Consider the following 19161-nt stretch of genomic DNA (forward strand, 5'->3'; position numbering starts at 1 on the left):
GAAAAAGTGTAAAAAAAAAAGAAACCTAAAGAAATTAAAAAATCAAAAAATGGCAAAAAATCAGAAAAAAAACTTTATTTTAATAGGTGATGCATTTTTTGTACAAAATGTTTTGATTTTACTTAGTGTCTGTGTTGTTATCAGTACCCTCTGTAAGAAAAAAAAACCCCAAAAACTTTAATTTGAGAATACTTTTTAAAGCTACAAGGAGCCACTAAAAAAGGAGTCAAAGAGCAGCAGGTTGCAGACCCCTGTTTATAAGATGCCAAAGTTAAAAGATTTATGATCTGCTATTAATCCCTTTTAAGATTATGATCTAATCCTCTCTACACTTCAGGATGTAAACACAAACTTCCTCAGAGTGATCGTCCATGTGGTAGGTCTGGTGCATCACTGGCTGACATACCCCAACAAGTGTCACCTTATTTTCAATCATCAGCATCGAGAAAAAATGCAGCAGAGGGTGTGACCCCAGGAAGGTGGTCCAGCAAGTGAGAAACATACACTACTCCCAATTTGTTTTTACAACACCTACCTTATTGTATCAACATTAGATATGTGATAATTCTCAGTTTAACAAAGTTAAATGCGTTTCTTCCAGGCTGCAAACAGTTCCCTACCACATAAGAGCATCTTCAACACCTGATGGAAGGTGTAATCGACCTGACTGCTGGTTCTCCAGATGTCATCAACAACCAGCAAGTTCACAACAACCTTGGTCTACCTCTGAATAAATCTCATTCAACACTTCCTTCTAACTACCTCTCAGGTTCTCAAAGTACTTTATGTGAAAAGGTTTTTGTGTGAAGCTTCAGAGAAGCAGGAATTCATTCAAAAACCCAACATGATGTATGTACATTTTATTTGTGCCTCATTAAGGATTTATGGCCTTACTTTACACCAAACCCTGTAGTGACACCATAAGGCTGATTTTTTTCATACAGTAGTGTGCAACGTCTAAGGATAAGAAGCATGTGTGCAGCAGTATTCGAATGTCCATGTTACAGTAAACCATTTGTAGAGCAGTGACATGTTTCTCCACAACTGAAAAAAACAAAGTATGTGTTTCTCTTAACAGTAATGTTTTGTATACAAGATTGAGACAATATTACAAAATTTTACCAAATGTGTAAACTGTTTTCAGGAAAAAATCTGTGTGTTAAACATGAAAGTATTAGTGATCACATTCACATGAGCAGTATTGTTCCAGAATACAAGATTTCAGGAGGACGCCATTCTGCAATATAGTCGAAGTGTCCTCTTTTCTATAACAAACCCTTCTATGAATTTGGCCGGCTCAATAGGCACTGTAATTTGTGTGTGTGATTGTTCCAGCGTAGTGTTTTCTCTTCGTTACCATAGAATTAAGCAGAGTGTGAGCTGAGCCTGTGTTTTTCATCACTTGCTTGGCTCATAAAGCTGTAGGTCCAGTTTGACTGAAACCTCTCCAGTGGGGACCTCGTGCAGCAGCAGGCGGCGATTTGCGGCACCTTTGCTCTCCATCTCTTTCTTTATTGTTGCCACAGGAACTTCAGTGCGACCCAGGAAATCTAAAGAGGCAGAAAACAACAACTTATGATATTAAGACAAAGAGACAGGCTTCAAGAAAGTATTTAAAGAGAGGGTATTGTACTTTTAAAAGACCTTTATTTGTTTCATAGTAGTTTATATGATTTGAAGCTGAAAAAAAACATACTTTCACACTGTTTTTTCAGAAAATTCTAATTTTAGTCTTTGTCTATAAAAGCTGTGGTTTAGGTGCTGTCTCTTTAACACTTCCTGCTCCACCAACCCCCTCTCCTCTGATTGGTCAGCCCTCTGCAGGCCTGTCAGGGTCAGAAAAAGGCCAGACCTTGTTGTTTGAGCCTGTTTCTCCAACTGACACGAATCACTAAGGAGGACCATGGTGACCTCATCATTTTATCAAGTCTCGAGAAGATCTTGTGCTATTTTTAAAACAGACTGTTCTGAGCAGTTCACAGATTCAGGGATTTTTACAACATATGAATATGTAGCAGTTTGAAAATCTGCACACATTAAGTTTGAACACCCAGCAAAGTTACTTTATAACCATGTTTAAATTATGGGAAAGCATGAAACCCTCTCTTTAAAATCCAAGAAGTCTCTGTGATGTCACCTGTCTGTTTTTGAAACAGAGTTTTGAAGCAAATCGTCTGGTGAGGCCACATTGGAAATGGGGCAGACTTTGGGTCTTTCATTCCTTCGACCATCAGGCTGATAAACCTTGATGGAGTCACTTGGCATCAACGTGATGACTGTTTATTGAGAGTGTATTTATTGGCTCTTTCATACCCTGGCATACTCCTGCCTGTTGATGGTAAATGTATGTATAGTCTGGGTAGACTGCTGAAACTGAATTACCCTTTGGGAAAAAAAAAGTTGTTTGAATCTGAATCCAAACAACCACCCAAACATGCACACACAGGACTAGAAAATGACAGTTATAGAACTGTATACGATACAGGGCCACTGAACTGTCTTTTTTGGTGTCTCTCATCCTCAGTATCTTCAAAAAGACAAGAGATTAATAACTGTTATAGGTTTTGAACTCATAATGTAGATGTTAAACCTGAACGCTTTTCTATTAGCTGTTGTATCTTCAGCATCGATTGCTCAACGTTGCATGTAAAAAAGTGAAAGGCAGGTTAATACGTCAGTAAATCTGCACAGTGACAGTTAATGGAATTGGGGTTACAGCACTGGATCAAAACTTCAAGCACAAAACAACAATGTGGCTGAAACAAGTTAAGAATAGATATGAGAGTCTAGCATATAGTCATTCATCATGCTTGGTTTGAATAACTCCCTCTGTTTGAGAATATTTCAGTGTTGTTTGAATCCACTGACCATCTGGTGAGAACTGGTCCTTCTCGAACACGGTGATGCACAGCACGTCCTGGTACAGGTCTTTGATGAAGAACTGACAGTGGAAGTTCCACTTTGGGTTCAGAGTGTCGCTAATCGGCCTTGAGGTGTAACACTGAGCCCCCATGGTCAGCTCACAGTACGGATTACTCTTACCTGGAGAGAAAATATCATCCATTTAGTAGTGCTGTCAGGCGATTAAAAAAATTAATCTAATTAATTACTGGATTTGTAATTAATTAATTTAATTAATCGGATTTTAATCTCATATCTGCTTAAGGTCCCAAAATAAAGAATTTGAATTCCAGGACATTAAAATTACATTAAAAGACATTAAAAAAACATTAAAAAATAAGGTGGGAATGTATACAACACTTTATTTAGGTACCCTGATGCATAAGGAACACATGAAAAAAGTTTTATGGTTCTATCTTTACAAAATCTACACAGTCCGGCACCTAAGATAAGCTGATTTGATTTTTAGGGCGGTTTTTGCTTTTGTCCCATTTTTACTCGATGTTGACTCGATATTCACTGCAATATGAACTTCTATATTTCTATTAGGTCAGGAGAACCAGGGCTACAGGCTAAAAATTGTGAGGAACTATGTACAAAACACTTAATTCAAGTCTTGGATGAAAGAAAAGTGAAGTATTTTCAGTTTTAAATGTTCTGAACACACAAACTGTTGCTCATTGGTGCAGAGCAGCCCCAAGCTGAATCATGACACCAGGAAGATGGAAGCAAATTTTCAAAGAATTCTTTAGATTTACATACAGGACAAATATCGATCATTCAGAGCTTCTTTAAAGCAGTACAGAGTGTAGAATTATCTGTTTTTTACAGAATTGGGCAAGAGCAAACGATTGATTTTCTGCAGATTTTCAAAAAGGACGTGTGAATAAACGCGATATTGACGGCAGTCACAAATCACTCTCGCTTCCCTCCCTGCGGTTTAAAGCATGTTGCTGACGTCACGTGTGATACATTCAGGGACCGTCGGAAATTTGAAAATCTGAAGAGAACACCACTTTTTCCAAGTAGGACACACGGTTTGTAAATGCCAGACATTTAAAAATAAGTGCGTCTTTGAACGCCCCGCGGGTTTGGGATCCAGATTAATCTGCGTTAATTTTTATAACGCGTTAATTTGCTGTGTAATTAATTAATCTAATTAAAATGAAAACCCTACCATTTAGTGTTTATAAGGGCAGTAATAACTAAAAAAGACTACATCATGAACTAATAGATCTGAATTCATTGCCGTGTACTCAGAGGGTCTCACCATTAGGTTTACAGGCTTTGAGCTCCTGAGCTTCAGTGACAGTCACCAACAGCCTGCCAATGCCGCTTGTCTTTAATGAACGGGCTGAAACACAAACACAGATGTTACATATTGACATAAAAACCCACTCAGTGTTATACTTTGAGGCATCAAAGAGAGTGCAAGGACGATATGAAAAACTGGGTCTCTGTTTACCTTGATAAGCCTTCTCTCTCTTCTTCTTCTCCGTCTCTATGAAATGTTCAGAAGCTGCTTTGATTTTCTGAACCCACACAGTCCTGCAAACACAACACAGAGATGTGAACACTGCATGACTGAGGTCTTATCGAGGAGTGTTGATATGTTTCTGCGCTGCCCACCTCTCATTTAAAGTCTCAGTTTTGAGTGTGTAGACACGATCGATGTGTGAGACGTGGAAGAGCGGCTCGTCGCTGGAAGGGTCGGGAGGCATTTTCACCAAAACCTCGTTTAGGAACAGCGGCTGGAAGTGATGGGTTACATACTGTTTTAGACCTTCACTTCAATCATAAATAATCAAAGCAACTCAAGAAGTATTTATATTCCTATCGGTGGAAAGTGCTCACTGTTTTGTACATCTTCAGCTGGATGCTGGTCTTGAGGCTGAACAGCTTGTCTGCCCCTGAGGAGGAAAAGGGTTTGGCACTGTGCGTGAGGAGGAGAAAATCATTAAAGAGGAAAACCCATAGCTCCCTGCTGCTTTTGGTTTTGTGAAGACGTCCGCTGTGGAGCAGCTTGCGAGGCCCCAGGCAATTAGTGAGGGAGTTGAAGACCAAGTGCTGAAGGAGAAGCGGGGGAAAAATAAAGCACGGTTGAGGGGGTATAGTGCCAAATTTAGTGAGAGACGTGAGTCATGTCTGAATGCGATCACCTCTATGGCTCCATCACACTGAACGTGGCTCTGAATCCACTCCAGCCTGTCTGAGTTTTCCTTCTCCCTGACTCCCTCGTTGACCTGTGAGCACAGCTCCTCAGCTTGCTCCAAAGCTTCTCTCAACGGGCCTCGGTCTGCGTGAATGTCTGGGGTGTACTCCAGGATCTGACAAACAGGTAGAAGAGCAGTAAGACACAGAATCACAACCTAAATAGCAAATAAAGTGTAACCTCCTCTTACATTTTTTATGAGCAAGGGGTAGCGTGTGATCCTCTGCATGGGCTTGAGGAGGAAGCTGGACAGTGGCATTCCTTTGCAGCGGTAATTGGTGGCTATTTTCTGCTCAAAAGAAAAACATTGAGAAAGGAAGAGTTATATTTCCTCACATCTTGTGGAAATTTTGTTTAACAATCTACAACCTATACCTTGAGGAAGTCTTTGAAGTCTGGCTGGTTATAGGTTTTGTTTTGCAGCAGGGCAGCAGCGTTGAGCTGGCAGGAGCAGAAGCGGATGTAGGGCTGCATGTGAGCAAGCTCAGAGGCCAGGAGGTCTCCTATCAGCTGGACCGGCATGTTCTCTCCTCCCGTCTTTTTACGGACTCGCAGGGCTCTGAGATGAGACAAAAGACTTTGAAATCTTGAAATGTAAAAGTATGTTGTATTTCTTACAAAACAAGGGGGATTTAAATAAAAACAAAGGCTTCAAATACTTTCAGTATCAGAGGCAGGAACTGGAATGACAGGGTATGATTACTCTCACAACACTGAGGATGTGTGCAGTAGTAAACTAAATCAAATGTTAACAATATTACTTGCTAGCTAAACAGATTATGAATATCTTTTTAACTGCAGGTGCAAAATGCAGGTTGCAGGCTGTTTCTGGTTAAACTGGTTCATAACCTCTTGACTAAGGCCATGTCCACATGTAGCTGGGTATTTTCAGAAACAAGTATTTCCCCCCTCGTTGGTTTTAAAAAATACTTTCGTCCACGCGCAGCGGGTAAATCCGAGTGAATCTGAGTGCGGCTCCAAGCACGCCATGTTTTCCTACCCATGCCAGCCAATCAGAATGAGCCCCCGTCATTCAGCTGTGATGTTTGAGAACCGAAAACTCCGTTTACCAGTTTGCACACGAAACCATGAAACCAGAGTTTTCCAAAATCTTCACTTTGGCCAGAGTTTTCAGAAAACACAGTTTTTAGTGACGTATAGCTGCGGTTTCGTGTGGATGACAGGTGTAAACGTATAAAAATATATGCGGTTTCCCAAATACCTGGCTATGTGTGGACATTGCCTAAAGCAAAGTGTAATCAGCACAGACATGTGGTCAATAAACAAGGAGGGCATAAAGCTGGTGGCTAGTTCTGCTAACTTTAGCCACATGGAGTTCACTCGTGAGTTAATCAGGATTGAAATTTCTTTTAACTACACTGAAAGAATTGAAATCTATCGGAGTGTTTATGTCTTATTTCAAACTAAAATAATCTAACGACTTAATATAAAACTTATTCACTGCAAAGACCAGATTTTTTTTTTGAGAAGGGTATTAAAGGACAGAAATGACACCTAATTGCTTGAAGAGTAAAAAAAGAAATGTGACAATGAAGTAAGGAAATTTCCTTGTCAAGGTCCTTGAGATAAAAATAATGTCTCAGTTCAAGAAACTCACTACTCTTGTTTTGAATAACACGTCTGTGTGGAGTACCCACTTGAGTAGTTTGGTGTTACACATGATCAGCTCCCTCCAGTTGACAAAGATCACTCCCATCTCATCCTCTGTAAGGCGGCCTGACTCAGACATGGGCTTGTGGAACACCTGGGCGACAAACACAGATGAAAAAGTAAAGAAAGGATGAAAGTTCATGCATTTTGTGTGTCCCTGTGTTTTTTTTTTTCTCCTGTGTACCTCTAGAACCAGCTCCAGGTCTTCCACGTAGGTCTCCTCAGTCTGGATGAGCTCGTGAATGTACCCCTGCCTCTTCCTCTCCTGAGGGCTCATGGAGTCCAGGGTCATCAGGTCGGCGCACCCTGCAAGCGTACGCACGTGCAAACATGCAAGCATGCAGGGATATGTGCACAAACACGCAAGCATTTGCCACAAGCACAAACAATTTCCTGTCAATCACTTACAAGACGTGTATAAAAAAGGAAACTGAACTCATTAGCATGTTAAAATCTCCCTTTATTATAATTTCTATTATATTTCATTTATATGCACAGACAAGAGTGAGGCACGTTGTAGTCGCAGGACGAGAACTCAGGGGACATACCAAGCAATGCTAACGCGAAAAACACTGCTACCAAAGATACTGAACAACGGAAAACAAAGCACCTCTCATGGTGGAGCGCTCGCTCCAGATGATTGCATAGGTGTGGATGAGTAAAATGCTTTAGCCTAAGAGCAGTGGAAGACTCAGCTGGTAGTTTAAGTCTTTGAGGTAAAAACTTGGCAAAGGTTAGAGGGAAATGTCATCAGTCTGACTATGCTTATCTCTGCTTGTGTTTTCTTTTTGTGCTGGTGATATCACAGTTCAGAACAGGATGGGACTCAATCTTCAGTCAGTTGGAAGCATTGTTAAATGGAGGAGTGCATAAGAGTTGAATAATTAAATCACAACAATTTAGTAGTAGCACAAGCAATGCATCAGCAAGCAGCAATCAAGGTTTTAGGGGATTAAAGTAAAAGTGAGTGTTCAAATTGGTCCGTTTTAACAAGGTTTACCGTCGTTAGTGCAAGAATGCATGACCCTGTTATGAAGATTCACTTTCAAAGCCTTCATTTAGAAAACTAAATCACATCAGTCTGACTTTTTAACATCTGTTTACTCTTATGATGCATCTCTTTATTTTTCTTTAACAAGACTCCACATTTTATGTCCTCATATCAGAGGGACAAAAGCCTCGAACACACGTCTAGCTGCCTCTGCCTCGCTCCCTTTGTTAATCAGTTAGTCAAAGAAACATCAAGGGAAACGGAAGAGGAGAGCGAGAAGGGGTTAGGATGAGAAACAAATGCCTTATAGAAGGAGACAGGGGATAAAAAATTAAAGAAGGGGAGGTTAAATAAATAAGAAAGGACAAGAGAAAGCAAAGAACACCACAGTCCTTATGGAGTGAGTCCCAAAATGCAGGGCTGGGCTGTTTTTGCCGGCGGCTGGGCTTCCTGTTGCAACAGGGCGCAATTCGGATTGACTCAGACAGAAGGGGTGAGGAAAAGGAGGAAGAGAAGGAGGAAGAAGCATGAGGAAAGCCAGCGTTACTGTCCTACAGAGGAGAGAGAAAAGAGAGATGAAGCGGAGGAGCGGGAGGGGGACGTGAGTGAGATGAAGGAGAGGCGGAGAGACAGCAAACATTAATAAAGTTTTAATATTAATGCTAGACTCACACATGAAAGTGCATTAATAATGTATTTCAGGAAATGTAAATGTTGTTACTAATCAGATTAGCCGGAGTGTGATGCTAATTTCTAATGTTTTATCTCAGCGATGAAGCACGGACCCTGGCATGAAGCAGTGTGTGTGTGTGTGTGTGTCAGAATATGTTCATCAGAATGAAAATGTAATCATGCTTGGTGTCTTCAGCCTGAACAAGTTCATCCTAATTAAACGTCCAGTGTGTTCGCTCTTGTTAACAGAGATCCACTGCTGCGAGGAGAGCACGGCACCTATGAATACTAATTCAAACAACACACCTCCTGCTTCAGAATGAGTCCCGTCTTATCATCGAAGCAGCTACAGTACACGTGAATGAGCAGTGGACAAACAGTGAATCACATCCTTCCATACAGTAAAGTGATCAGTGCACACAGTGGTTTGCGTCGTACTTTAATCTGTGAAGCACCCAGTACCAACGCAGTGGGAACTTTTTAAAGTGTGATTTAAAGAATGTGCCCATTTAATTGGAAATATAATCAGAGATTGTGTGATTCATTTTTTTAATTCAGTGATTTTTGTTTACTAAAAAAAATGTCACTTTGTTGGTGAGAGTTACAGAAGAAATCCAGTCTAGCTGATTTAGCTTAGCATAAAGACTGGGAACAGGGGCTTGACACTTTTTTTTTTTTTTAATTCCATTCTTTTATGATCTTTTGATTGTCACTGAATTTGAAAATCTGACCATAACATAACCTGATACAGCTATGACAACTGATCAACTCACAAGAATTATCACTTCATATTTTAGTCCATTTAAAAAATGATGTATAAGCTGTGTCCAAATCCAGGGGCTACAACCTTTGACTAGCACATCTCAAGACTTGCAGTGCAGCAGCCAGTCAAAGCCGTCTCATTCCAAACACTTCTTTGAATGCAGCTTACAAATATATACTTCTTTTCTCATGTTGGATTCATTTAGTGCATCCTTTGCATACACTGCATCATACATAAATGAAGTCTCAGACGCCACACCCGTTTATTTCTGAAGAGACTTTTTGAAGCCCAGTGAATCGTAATTTAGTCCACGTAATGTTATAGAAAACAGAGCAAGCTAGCACGACAGGAGCAGCACTTGGTGAAATACAACAGAAGAAACCATGTAACAGATTAGAGTAAAAAAATAGAACAGAGAAAAAAGGAAAGAAATGAAACAGAACAAAATAAATAAACAGAAACAGACAGGAATAATACAGAAGAAAATCAAGTAGAGTAGAATGTGGTAGAACTAGGGATTGGTACCTTTCACATTTGAAACAATGCAGTACCCATTCCCGGAACCTGACAATCGGTATCGGTACTGAACGGTACCAAATTTTGGTACTTTTGTGTGTTTATGGGTCAAAAAATATCAATTTGTTTTATAATAAAATGAAACATTTTCCAATGTAACATATTTATTCTTCAATATATAACCTTGCAATGCTGTGTTCATGTTCAGAATAGAAAACCACCCACTCTTCCTCTCCCTCACAGTCACAAGGATGCATTGAGGTACCTTAACATGGTACCTTTTGATTTTACATGAATCAGTACCTGGTACTTTTGACTGAATCCAGTCGTTACCTATAAAAGTACCTCAAGTTAAGTTTAAACTGGAGTCAAATTCCTTGTATTCTTGGAAATACTTGGCAAATAAAGCTGATTCTGATTCTGATTCTGATTCTAATTCGGTACTCATCCCTAGATTGAACAAAGCAGAATTATATTTAGAACAGTAAATGAATAAAATGGAATATAAGGGAATAAATTAGAATCAATAAACAGAAAAATAATGGAATAGAAAATAAAATAGAGAACATAAAATGTTATAAAATAAAAGATAGAATAATAAATAAAACAGAATAGTGTAAAGAAGAGTATAACATGATAGAACAGAGTACAATAATAATAATAATAGAATAAAACAGAATAGGATGAATAGAAAAAAAGACCAGAATAGAACTGAATAGAAAAGATCATGATAAAATGTAATCAAATAGTGCAAATGAGAACAGAGCAGCATAGAAGTTTTTCACCATTGTCACGGGAATATTGGACTGTTGTGTTGCTCCAAGTATCAGATGTTTCATTAAATAGAGTATAAAAGGGTGATATAGAGACAAAAAGAATCAGTGGTTTAACTTTTTCACTGAGCAGTGAAAGTGTGTGTATGGAGAGCTAATGGCAACTAAAAGAAAAACCTCTTGAAGACTAGGGCCTGTGTGCACATTCAGCCATAAGGAGTGAAAACAAACCATTTGTACTGATGGGGAAAAAATTTGCACCACACATCAGCCAGGTTAACGCCCCAACAGTGCATTAAATTTAATAGAGGGAGACCCCACCTTAACAGGTGCTGATGGCAGGATTATTGCACCTGTTCAGCTGTTGTGCTAATGGGTTAGTGTCTAAGATAAAATATTCAAGGACAAATGAGGATATTCAGTAACTGAATGAATCTTTTGGAAAAGCATGATGTCAAGATATTCAGAGAATTTCAGATTTAGGAAACACTATATCCTTCCCTTTTGTTACCATTTATTCAGAGTATGCATGCCCAATTTCGACTTTGTTGGACAAGAGATTTCCAGAAGGTTCCTGGGACAAATTACTTCTGCACCTGCCTCGTTTCATGGTGCAATAGGTAAATTGATAGGGAACACATTCTGGCCCTGATCGTCTCAGTTCAGTTTAGCCTGAGCGACAAAGGCTTCTCAGGCAACAAAAACTTGGTCCTAGTGAGGATGCTACCCCTGAATTAGGACACAGCTGTAATGTGTTATTCAGTTAGCTCCCTCCTGCTTCCAGGTGTTATGCTAAGCTAACCACCTGCTAACACTACCTGAATATAAAAAAACATCTCAGCGAGCTTAACAGCCCTTCTCATGTTACTCTCAACAACAAAGCACATCAGCACTGTATCTAAAGTTCTGCTGTAAGGACAGTCCTCCATGCTGATCCAGACTAAAGGAAATGTAACAGATTGGGCTTTCTTTGGAGAGGGTTTCAGACCAATTCATAACAAGTTTCATAACCAATACACATGCAGGACTGAGCTTGTACAGTATAAAGAGCTCGTATTCACCAATAGACCCTCAGTGATTGACAGAAACAAACTCTTTCAGGCTTACCCTCAGTTTCTCCATGCTCTGACATGGATAAGGAATCTACTGTACCTGCAGTGAGCCAAGTCAACCAATCAGCTTTGGCAGAAACATGACAAAAGCTCACACCTCATAAGTTTGTTAAGTTTCCATGAGTTCAGTGTTGTGGATTTTTGTCACCAACAGACAAACACAGTAAAATTTGGGAGCTTACTCACATTGTTGGCTGGGGTCAGATTCTGTGGTCATCTTGACATAATTGGTGGGCAGCAGGCCTGTGACACCATTGGTTTCTCCTTTCCACCAGTCAGGGTTGGTTTTGTCTAAAATGTTGATCAGCTGGCCTTTGGAGAAGCTCAGCTCGTCAACATTGGCAGCGGAGTAGTCGTACATAGCGATAACTTGGCACACTGAGGGATCAAATGCATTAAGGGGATTGGATTTAGATATGAGTCTTTGAACACGATCAAACTGTTGACAAATTTTGAACAGATTTCAAAGGCATGTGGTTGGAGACATTTATGGTCCTGACAGGATTAACTTCAATAACTTTCATCGACTGCCAATGGTCAGACCCACTCACAAATAGAAAGTCAAAAGCAGAGCGCCAATGTTTAAATAATTTCTTACTTCAAGTTTTGTGACTCAGAAAGTAGATCAAAAGTTATGATATATAAACCAACAATAAAGCTGTACAACCAAATTAAGGTGGGATGCATTTGGTCTTAAACAAGAGGCTAACTTTAGCTTAAACCATAATAATATACTCTAGGAGCTAGTATAGGATTGTGGCCCAAGTTAACATTATAGGTATTAGTAAGGTAGTAGCAAATTAGCTTCCTCTCTGATTTTGCAATGCTAACATTAGCTTTCAGCAGTGCATAAAATAATGTAAAGTTTCATTCAGTGTCATAATCAGGCAAATAAATTAATGAGTATTAGCTGGCTGGACTGTCAAAGTATTTAAAGCTGAAGAAATATCAATATAGATTTGTATGAAGTGGGTCTGAATTTCCCCTTCAGAAGTTTCTCGGCAGCAGCACTTCACTCCAAATAAGACAATGTGTAAACAAACCAAACCCCTGCCATGTAAGGAAAGAGCTACTCCTGCACCCTGATCACACACAGGATGTCTTGCAGCCTCACCTGGCAGAGGAGAGGGGGAGGTCTTGCTGCTGGAGGGACCGAGCAGTTTGACGTGAGAAGAATGAAACCAGCCTCTCTGCCGCTTCTTGCCTCGAGCCTGGGGGGAGAAGAGCCAGCGAGAGTAAATCAATCTGCTGCTGGTTCACTTTCTGAATTCTTAATCCAGAGATGAACTGATGGATTGATTTTGCCGGGCGTGGAAGCTGGACCTGGAGAATCTCAGGAGTGCCAAAACCATTCATATTAAACCTGATGGGTCTTTACTTGGCGTTTGTTTTCACTGCCTTCATAAATCAGGCAGAGGTTCAGCCTCAAGTCCTTTGAGCGCAGATTGCTGCTCTATTAATGCAAACTTAGCATAATGAATTGTACATGGGCACAGTTTGGGCAAAGTTTACTTTATATTATTTACTCCAACACTGTTAAATGAAACTGTCACTGTCTTGTCTGAGCTGCCCACCTCTTTGCTGCTAACTTGACACTGCTGTCTCTTTACTGTGTAAGGCCTGAGCTTAACCAGAGCTGGAGCTGCAGCCTCAGCACAAAGTAAGCAGAGAGGATTGACTTCTCACTGTTGTGGATGTATGACCTATACACAACCCTGTTATTACTCCTCTAACCTCCTGTCAGCCTTCCGCAAGCTCCTCACTGATCTGAAAAGTCAGCAGATAAAAAAGAATCTTCAGAAGGAGCCGTGTTTCAGAGGTAAAGAAACATTTACTGCATCATTTTCTAAAAGCCTTTTATTTATTTGATGTCCCTGTTGTATTCACCTCCAGGCAGAAGAGGTACTGAGAATACACAGGCTTCTGGCAAAGTGGTCCAACATCATTCTGTGTGATCACAGAAACTTTGTTCTCTTTTATATAAATGCTTTACATAAATTCTTTGACCCTTTTTAATCCCTCTTATCTTTGCCTTTTCTGCGTTTAACCATAAACAGCCCATGTCACACCGGCTGATCTTGCCATTTTAGTGAAATAATGTGTTTGTATTTGTCCTGTCCTTGTGCATGGGGACTAACCTCGGGCAATACACCACAAAAATGATATTGAAACAGGTGTTGTATCTAAAAACAGGAAACTAATCAAGTCAATTATTTTAAACTATTGGCAGATCTTTTCTCATTAACTTGAAATATGACGTTTTTCTGGATTCTACAGATAAATGTGTCACATATTAAGTCTAATATGTTGTCTTTTTGTAAAACTAAAAATAAGGTTAAAGAAACACTTGTCTATTCAGATTTTACTTTTGCAATGTATTCTCAATCATAGAGATAGCACCAAGAGTGTAATGTACGATCAAAACTGAAAAAAAAACAGGCAAAAAAAACATATAGCTGACCATAAACCCTGCACACCAGCTTAATAACCCAATTGCATTTCTACAGTAAAATCCCATATGTGTTAAAAAACCACAACTTCAATTCTCACAGGAGCCCTGAAGCTCTTCTCTCTGACCTGCAATTCCCCGAGCCACCATCCGGTGGAGTTCTTGGCCAGGACCACTATCAGTTGCCCTGGAGACAGATGCAGCTGATGCATCGTTGGAGTAGCAGAGATTGTGATGGCCTGAGCAATTTCTGTTGACCAAACAGAAGAAGAAGAAGAAGAAGAGGAGGATCAATTTTTATTGAGTTGAAGTCAAGAGCAGACTAGAGTTAATCAACAGACGATGACTTTATGGCTAATTGTTTATGTGTGTATGTGCATGTTTGTGTGTGTTTATGGGCATTTTTAGTGAATTCTTGCACACATTCTCACCAGGCTTTTTGGCTGGAACTCCAGGTCTTGTTCCCTAAAGAAATCAAAACCATAAACCCACAAAATTACACTAAAATCCTATTAACACTGACATAAATCACATTCTTGTGATATCTTCCTTTTAAAGCAATGCGTCTCACCTCTGGTTCAACAGGTCGTACATAGTTTGAAGGGAAAACCCCCGTCTGGCCTCCAATGCATCCTCGCCACCATTCTCCTTCTCTCTCTGTCACCATGACGACATCTCCCTCAACAAAAGTCAGGTCCCCTGCTTCCGGGCTCTCATAGGTGTACAAGGCCACATACTCTGGTTCAGACAAAGAAGAGAACAGACTGAGTCAGAAAAAGGTTTTCTCTGACGGTTTTTGACAGACAAGACATTTCTTCTGCTCACAAGTTTGACTTACCCTCGAGCTGAAGAGAGTCAGTTGTGTCAAATGCATCAGCGCTAAAAAGGAAAAAAGTCAGTCAGTAAAGATTCAGAATACACTAAATAGAGGAGATTTGTATGCACCCGTGTCTTTACTCTGGATTGTCACCCATCTCCAGGGTGACGTAGCTTTTGGGGAACCACCCCTGCGTCCCATTAAGCTGTCCAAGCCACCAGTCGTCCCTCTGCTGCAACACACTGATGATGTCACCCTGTGAGAGGCTCAGCAGTGCAGTGACTGTGTCACCTGTGTCTGAAGAGAAGCTCAGGTGAGGTTCTGAGGAGGCTGACCATGAAGAGACTGCTCGAGCCAGCAGAGGGACTGAGAACTGTGGAGTGGAGTAATACAAGCAGTTACTATAAAAATCTGCCTCTTTCCTTTCTATCTAGCTGAAAGCTGGAGCAGCATCTCTTTTTGGGCATTTGGCCTGATCTACAAATACCAGACCCACTAACACTGATCTCATCCACTGGGAGATGGTGATCTGTGAATGTCTGTGTGACCCACAGAGAGGCAGAGAGAAGCTGCTGCTGTCAAAAACTGTGCATTTTGATGTCAGCCTACAACCTTACATCTTGACATCCTTGCAGAAAATTATGGTACGTTTCAATACTGCTATAAAAACTCTACCAAAGTACAAGTCAACATATTTAATTTTTATCTTTTTAATCACATACTAACCAAAAAAATACATAGCTATCAAGCAGTAATTTTCACATCACATACATAAAAAGAAACATTAGCAGTCATTTCAGTGATATTTTAGGCAATCTAAGAAATTAAAAGTCAGACTTTTACTCATTTTTTTAGCCCAGTTTTGTTCTCCACCAGCAGCTGAGAAAATAATCTGCTTTTTATGATGCCTGATCTTCACTTTGTTCCCTAGTTAGATACAAAATTAAGCCAGTTTTCTGTTACTAGCTGCTTAAGTAGAAGGTAGAATACTGATGATATACCGTCTCATGACTATTAGTGTTTTTTACAGAAAGGGAATTCCTGCAATGAATGGCATTAAATTAAAAAAAATGCAAAAAATGTGTTCATTTTCTTGGCAAACTAGGAGTGACAAATGACTTCTGTTGTATTACAAATAGCTTTTAATCCATTGTTAGTATTAAAAATTAACCACAGCAGCTTTAATTAACAAATAGGCAAGCAAAAAAGGCTCAAAATAGACCAAAAACTCATGAAAGTTTTATGTAATTTTCACCCAGTGGCTCTCAGATTACTGCACAGCTGTGCTTAAATTCACTGAGTGTGAAAGAGAAGCAAAACTAAGTGAATTCAGACACCATAAAGCAGATAACTCCCATGTTGCTTATGAATAAAACATCACCCCTCTATTGAGAAAATACATCCATATTGAAAAACTGACACAAGAACAAAACAGAGTTTCGATCTTGAGTCTATCTCGCTTTGTGAAGTGATTTTTCTTTTTAGAAAACAAAGTCAGAACCAATTAACTTCATGCCCCTAGTGAAGCTTTCCTGTTTTACCTGTAAAGCATCTGAATGAGAGGGAGCAGTACCGATGGTTGCTTCCTTTTCATCTGGGACTCTGTGAAAAAACAAGAGGGACAAAGCACCAGGTTAGAGAACAACCCTACATCATAACACTCAAGGTGACTGTTAAAGACTGTGAGAGAGCAAAAAAGCACCAAACTGTTCTATCTTTAGAGGTGAAATTTGGCAGAAAAAACACCCCATTCTGTTTTTAACAGTCTGTTACCCTATGTCTAGTAGTGGTGGAGAAAAGGATGCATTCCCAGCTGATGGAGGGGCAGACTCAGAAGCAGGAGACGCAAGACATTTCTTTGCGTAACTCTGGGGGAACCAACCCCTGCTACCACGGTAACTTCCACACAACCAGCCAGGCTCACCAACAGTTTTCTCATCCACCTGTGTCATGAAAAACAGAGTTTCAGCCTCAGCATATTATGTTTTTTCATATTCTAGACAAGGATACAACCTGACAATGCTGGATGTTGACAATAAATGTGTGTGAATTTTCAACTGCTACATGGTCAAATAATGTAGAAATCCCTGAAAATTCCTTCAAACTGCTCAAAACAATTTCTTCCAAAAATCACGAGATCTTCATGAGAAATGCTGAAATGATGACATCTAGGCCTGTCACGATAATCAATAAATCAATTAAACGAATGATAAATAAAAACGTCCTCGGTAAGTTTTCCAGCCTCGATAAACTGACACGTGCATGCATGTTTGTTTTCCTCCTCTCTTTCGACCAAAGAGGCTGAATGAGAAGATGGCTCACTACGTCTATCTTTCCTAACATCGGGGTGCATAGATTCTACAGTGGATTTATAGTGGATTTGGGGGTGAAGACGGGGCTGCTCACGCGTACACACAGAGAGAGCTGAAGTGAGCGTCCTGAGGGGTAAGGAGGAAACACACGCTAATATGAGTGATGGCACGAAAGATACAGTTCTTAAGCCGCCTGCCACAGTTCCAGTGTGGGAATATTTTGTTTTTACCAGAATGAACAAAGTGTGAGCTCATGAACACCAACGAGCTGATATGTTGCATTTGTTTGAAAATAGTGGCGACGAAGAAGAAGAAGGGGAGGTGCAGCGGAGCCTTGTTCTTTGACAATCCGCTCTTACTGAGGCTTTTGGTCTGCAAAGTAAATAAAAGCGCCAAATGGTGAGCGCTCAAACATTACAGCTACATTGCCAAAGAAATGCAGCCCTTCAATACGGCTGAAAGCCAGAAATGTTAAAAATGTTTGACAGACAGTACGGATTGACTGGGAAAAAGTACATGTTAAAAACAATTCAGGAACTGTATAAACTCCCTTTTATTTAGGCTATAGTTTTTATTGCTGTTTTTCTTTTGGAGTTTTGTTTTTTCTTTAGAGACAGGGTCTATGTTTTATTGTTTTTGATTAGTATTAATTATTTTCATCGACATGTATTTTTTTCTAAAAGAGAGTCCATTTCATTTTCATTGTATTTTTTTCTCTTTCTTGTTTATTAGATTTATTATATTTTTTGTTTAATTTATTTTATTTGAAAGATCCTGACCTTTTAATTACAGTTAAATATTCTTCAGAAATTATTATTGATATGGTGTACTCACTTTATTATCCTATTTATCATAATTACATCAATGAAAAAAATAAATAAAATAATATTGACAATAATATCGTTTATCGGCAAATTTTCCAGTTTGCTCCGGGTGCAGTTTTGTTTACATTCACTGACATGCTCATGCAAGGTGAGCTGTGCCATCCAGTAGATGACACATACCACTCTGCTCCTCTCATTGGTTATGAAGGGTGACCCATCAATCTGACCTCATATCATAAAAATCAATAGGCTACAATGTGATGGAAGCAGTATAATAGTCATATTAATGTCAGACTCTTGAGGATTGAGACAAACAAACCTGTGTGTTTTGATGAGAGAGTGTTCGTATATGTTTTAACCATGTATTACACATACCTCTATAAGACAGTCTGCATCAATACTCAGCTCGTCTTTATTTCGGGCGACAAACGAGTACAGAGCTCTGTATGACGTCAGCTTGGATGACTGCTCGTCCAACACCACCAACTGCTGATCTCCTCTCTCCTGTTCTTCCTTCCTCTTCCTCTCATCCTCCTCTTCCACCTCTTTCCGCTTCCTTTCCTCCTCCTCTCTCCTCCTCTTCTCTTCCTCCTCTTCTCTCCTTCTTCTCTCCTCTTCTTGTGCTTTCTCCTGAGCTGCCCAGAGGCGAGCATTTGCCTCTCTCTCCTCCTCCTCCCTTTGTCTCGCTCTCTGCTCCTCCTCCCTCTGTCTTGCTCTCTGCTCCTCCTCTCTCTGTCTCGCTCTCTGCTCCTCAAGGAGCCTCCTTTGTCTCGCTTCCTCTTCCTCTTTCTCCTTCTTCTCCTGCTCTCTTCTCGCTTGCTCTAGCTTGGCTAGTCTGTGGGATGTAAACACAATTTTCAAGAGTCACTTCACGCACAAAATGCAGCACAGAGACCACGTGTTTCAGTCAACGCTCACCTGGCTGCCTCCTCTTCTTCTCTCTTTTTCCTCTCCATCTCCTCCTCCCTGCGTTGCTGCAGCTCCCTAAGTTTCTCCTCCTTGACTCTGTACAGGTCATCCAGGACAGCCTGCTGCCGCACCTGCTTCTCCCTCAGCTCCTGATGCAGTCACATTAAAAGCAATGTGTTACAGAGATGAAAAGGCAAGTGAACCAAGTGCTTTAACACTCCAGAAACAGCCACAGGGCA

At 40.1% G+C, this 19161-nt stretch overlaps 1 protein-coding gene across 4 annotated transcripts in view; it reads right to left on the bottom strand.

Moving 5' to 3' along the window:
* Nucleotides 1–548: 548 nt before the first annotated feature.
* Nucleotides 549–19161, bottom strand: part of LOC141801575 (intersectin-2-like) — a 48672-nt gene continuing 30059 nt past the window's right edge. Inside the window, exons 18-40 of one of the 4 annotated variants that reach the window (XM_074684662.1) lie at nt 18932–19071; nt 18389–18848; nt 16651–16820; nt 16419–16479; nt 15018–15250; nt 14899–14939; nt 14632–14798; nt 14492–14525; nt 14189–14310; nt 12726–12822; nt 11798–11989; nt 11607–11651; nt 6969–7090; nt 6772–6878; nt 5489–5672; nt 5304–5402; nt 5061–5228; nt 4756–4968; nt 4531–4652; nt 4367–4449; nt 4172–4255; nt 2869–3042; nt 549–1550 (exon numbers count right to left, since the gene is read on the bottom strand). In XM_074684662.1, the coding sequence (XP_074540763.1) occupies nt 1399–1550; nt 2869–3042; nt 4172–4255; nt 4367–4449; nt 4531–4652; nt 4756–4968; nt 5061–5228; nt 5304–5402; nt 5489–5672; nt 6772–6878; nt 6969–7090; nt 11607–11651; nt 11798–11989; nt 12726–12822; nt 14189–14310; nt 14492–14525; nt 14632–14798; nt 14899–14939; nt 15018–15250; nt 16419–16479; nt 16651–16820; nt 18389–18848; nt 18932–19071 (3270 nt within the window). In that variant the 3' untranslated portion in view covers nt 549–1398. The remainder of the gene's footprint in view (nt 1551–2868; nt 3043–4171; nt 4256–4366; nt 4450–4530; nt 4653–4755; nt 4969–5060; nt 5229–5303; nt 5403–5488; nt 5673–6771; nt 6879–6968; nt 7091–11606; nt 11652–11797; nt 11990–12725; nt 12823–14188; nt 14311–14491; nt 14526–14631; nt 14799–14898; nt 14940–15017; nt 15251–16418; nt 16480–16650; nt 16821–18388; nt 18849–18931; nt 19072–19161) is intronic. The other 3 variants (XM_074684664.1, XM_074684663.1, XM_074684665.1) reach the window with 3 other exon arrangements.

This window comes from Halichoeres trimaculatus, unplaced genomic scaffold (assembly GCF_033239565.1).
Source record: "Halichoeres trimaculatus isolate MK-OKI-2021-1 unplaced genomic scaffold, fHalTri1.1 fHalTri1_scaffold_13, whole genome shotgun sequence".
Lineage (NCBI taxonomy): Eukaryota > Metazoa > Chordata > Actinopteri > Labriformes > Labridae > Halichoeres > Halichoeres trimaculatus.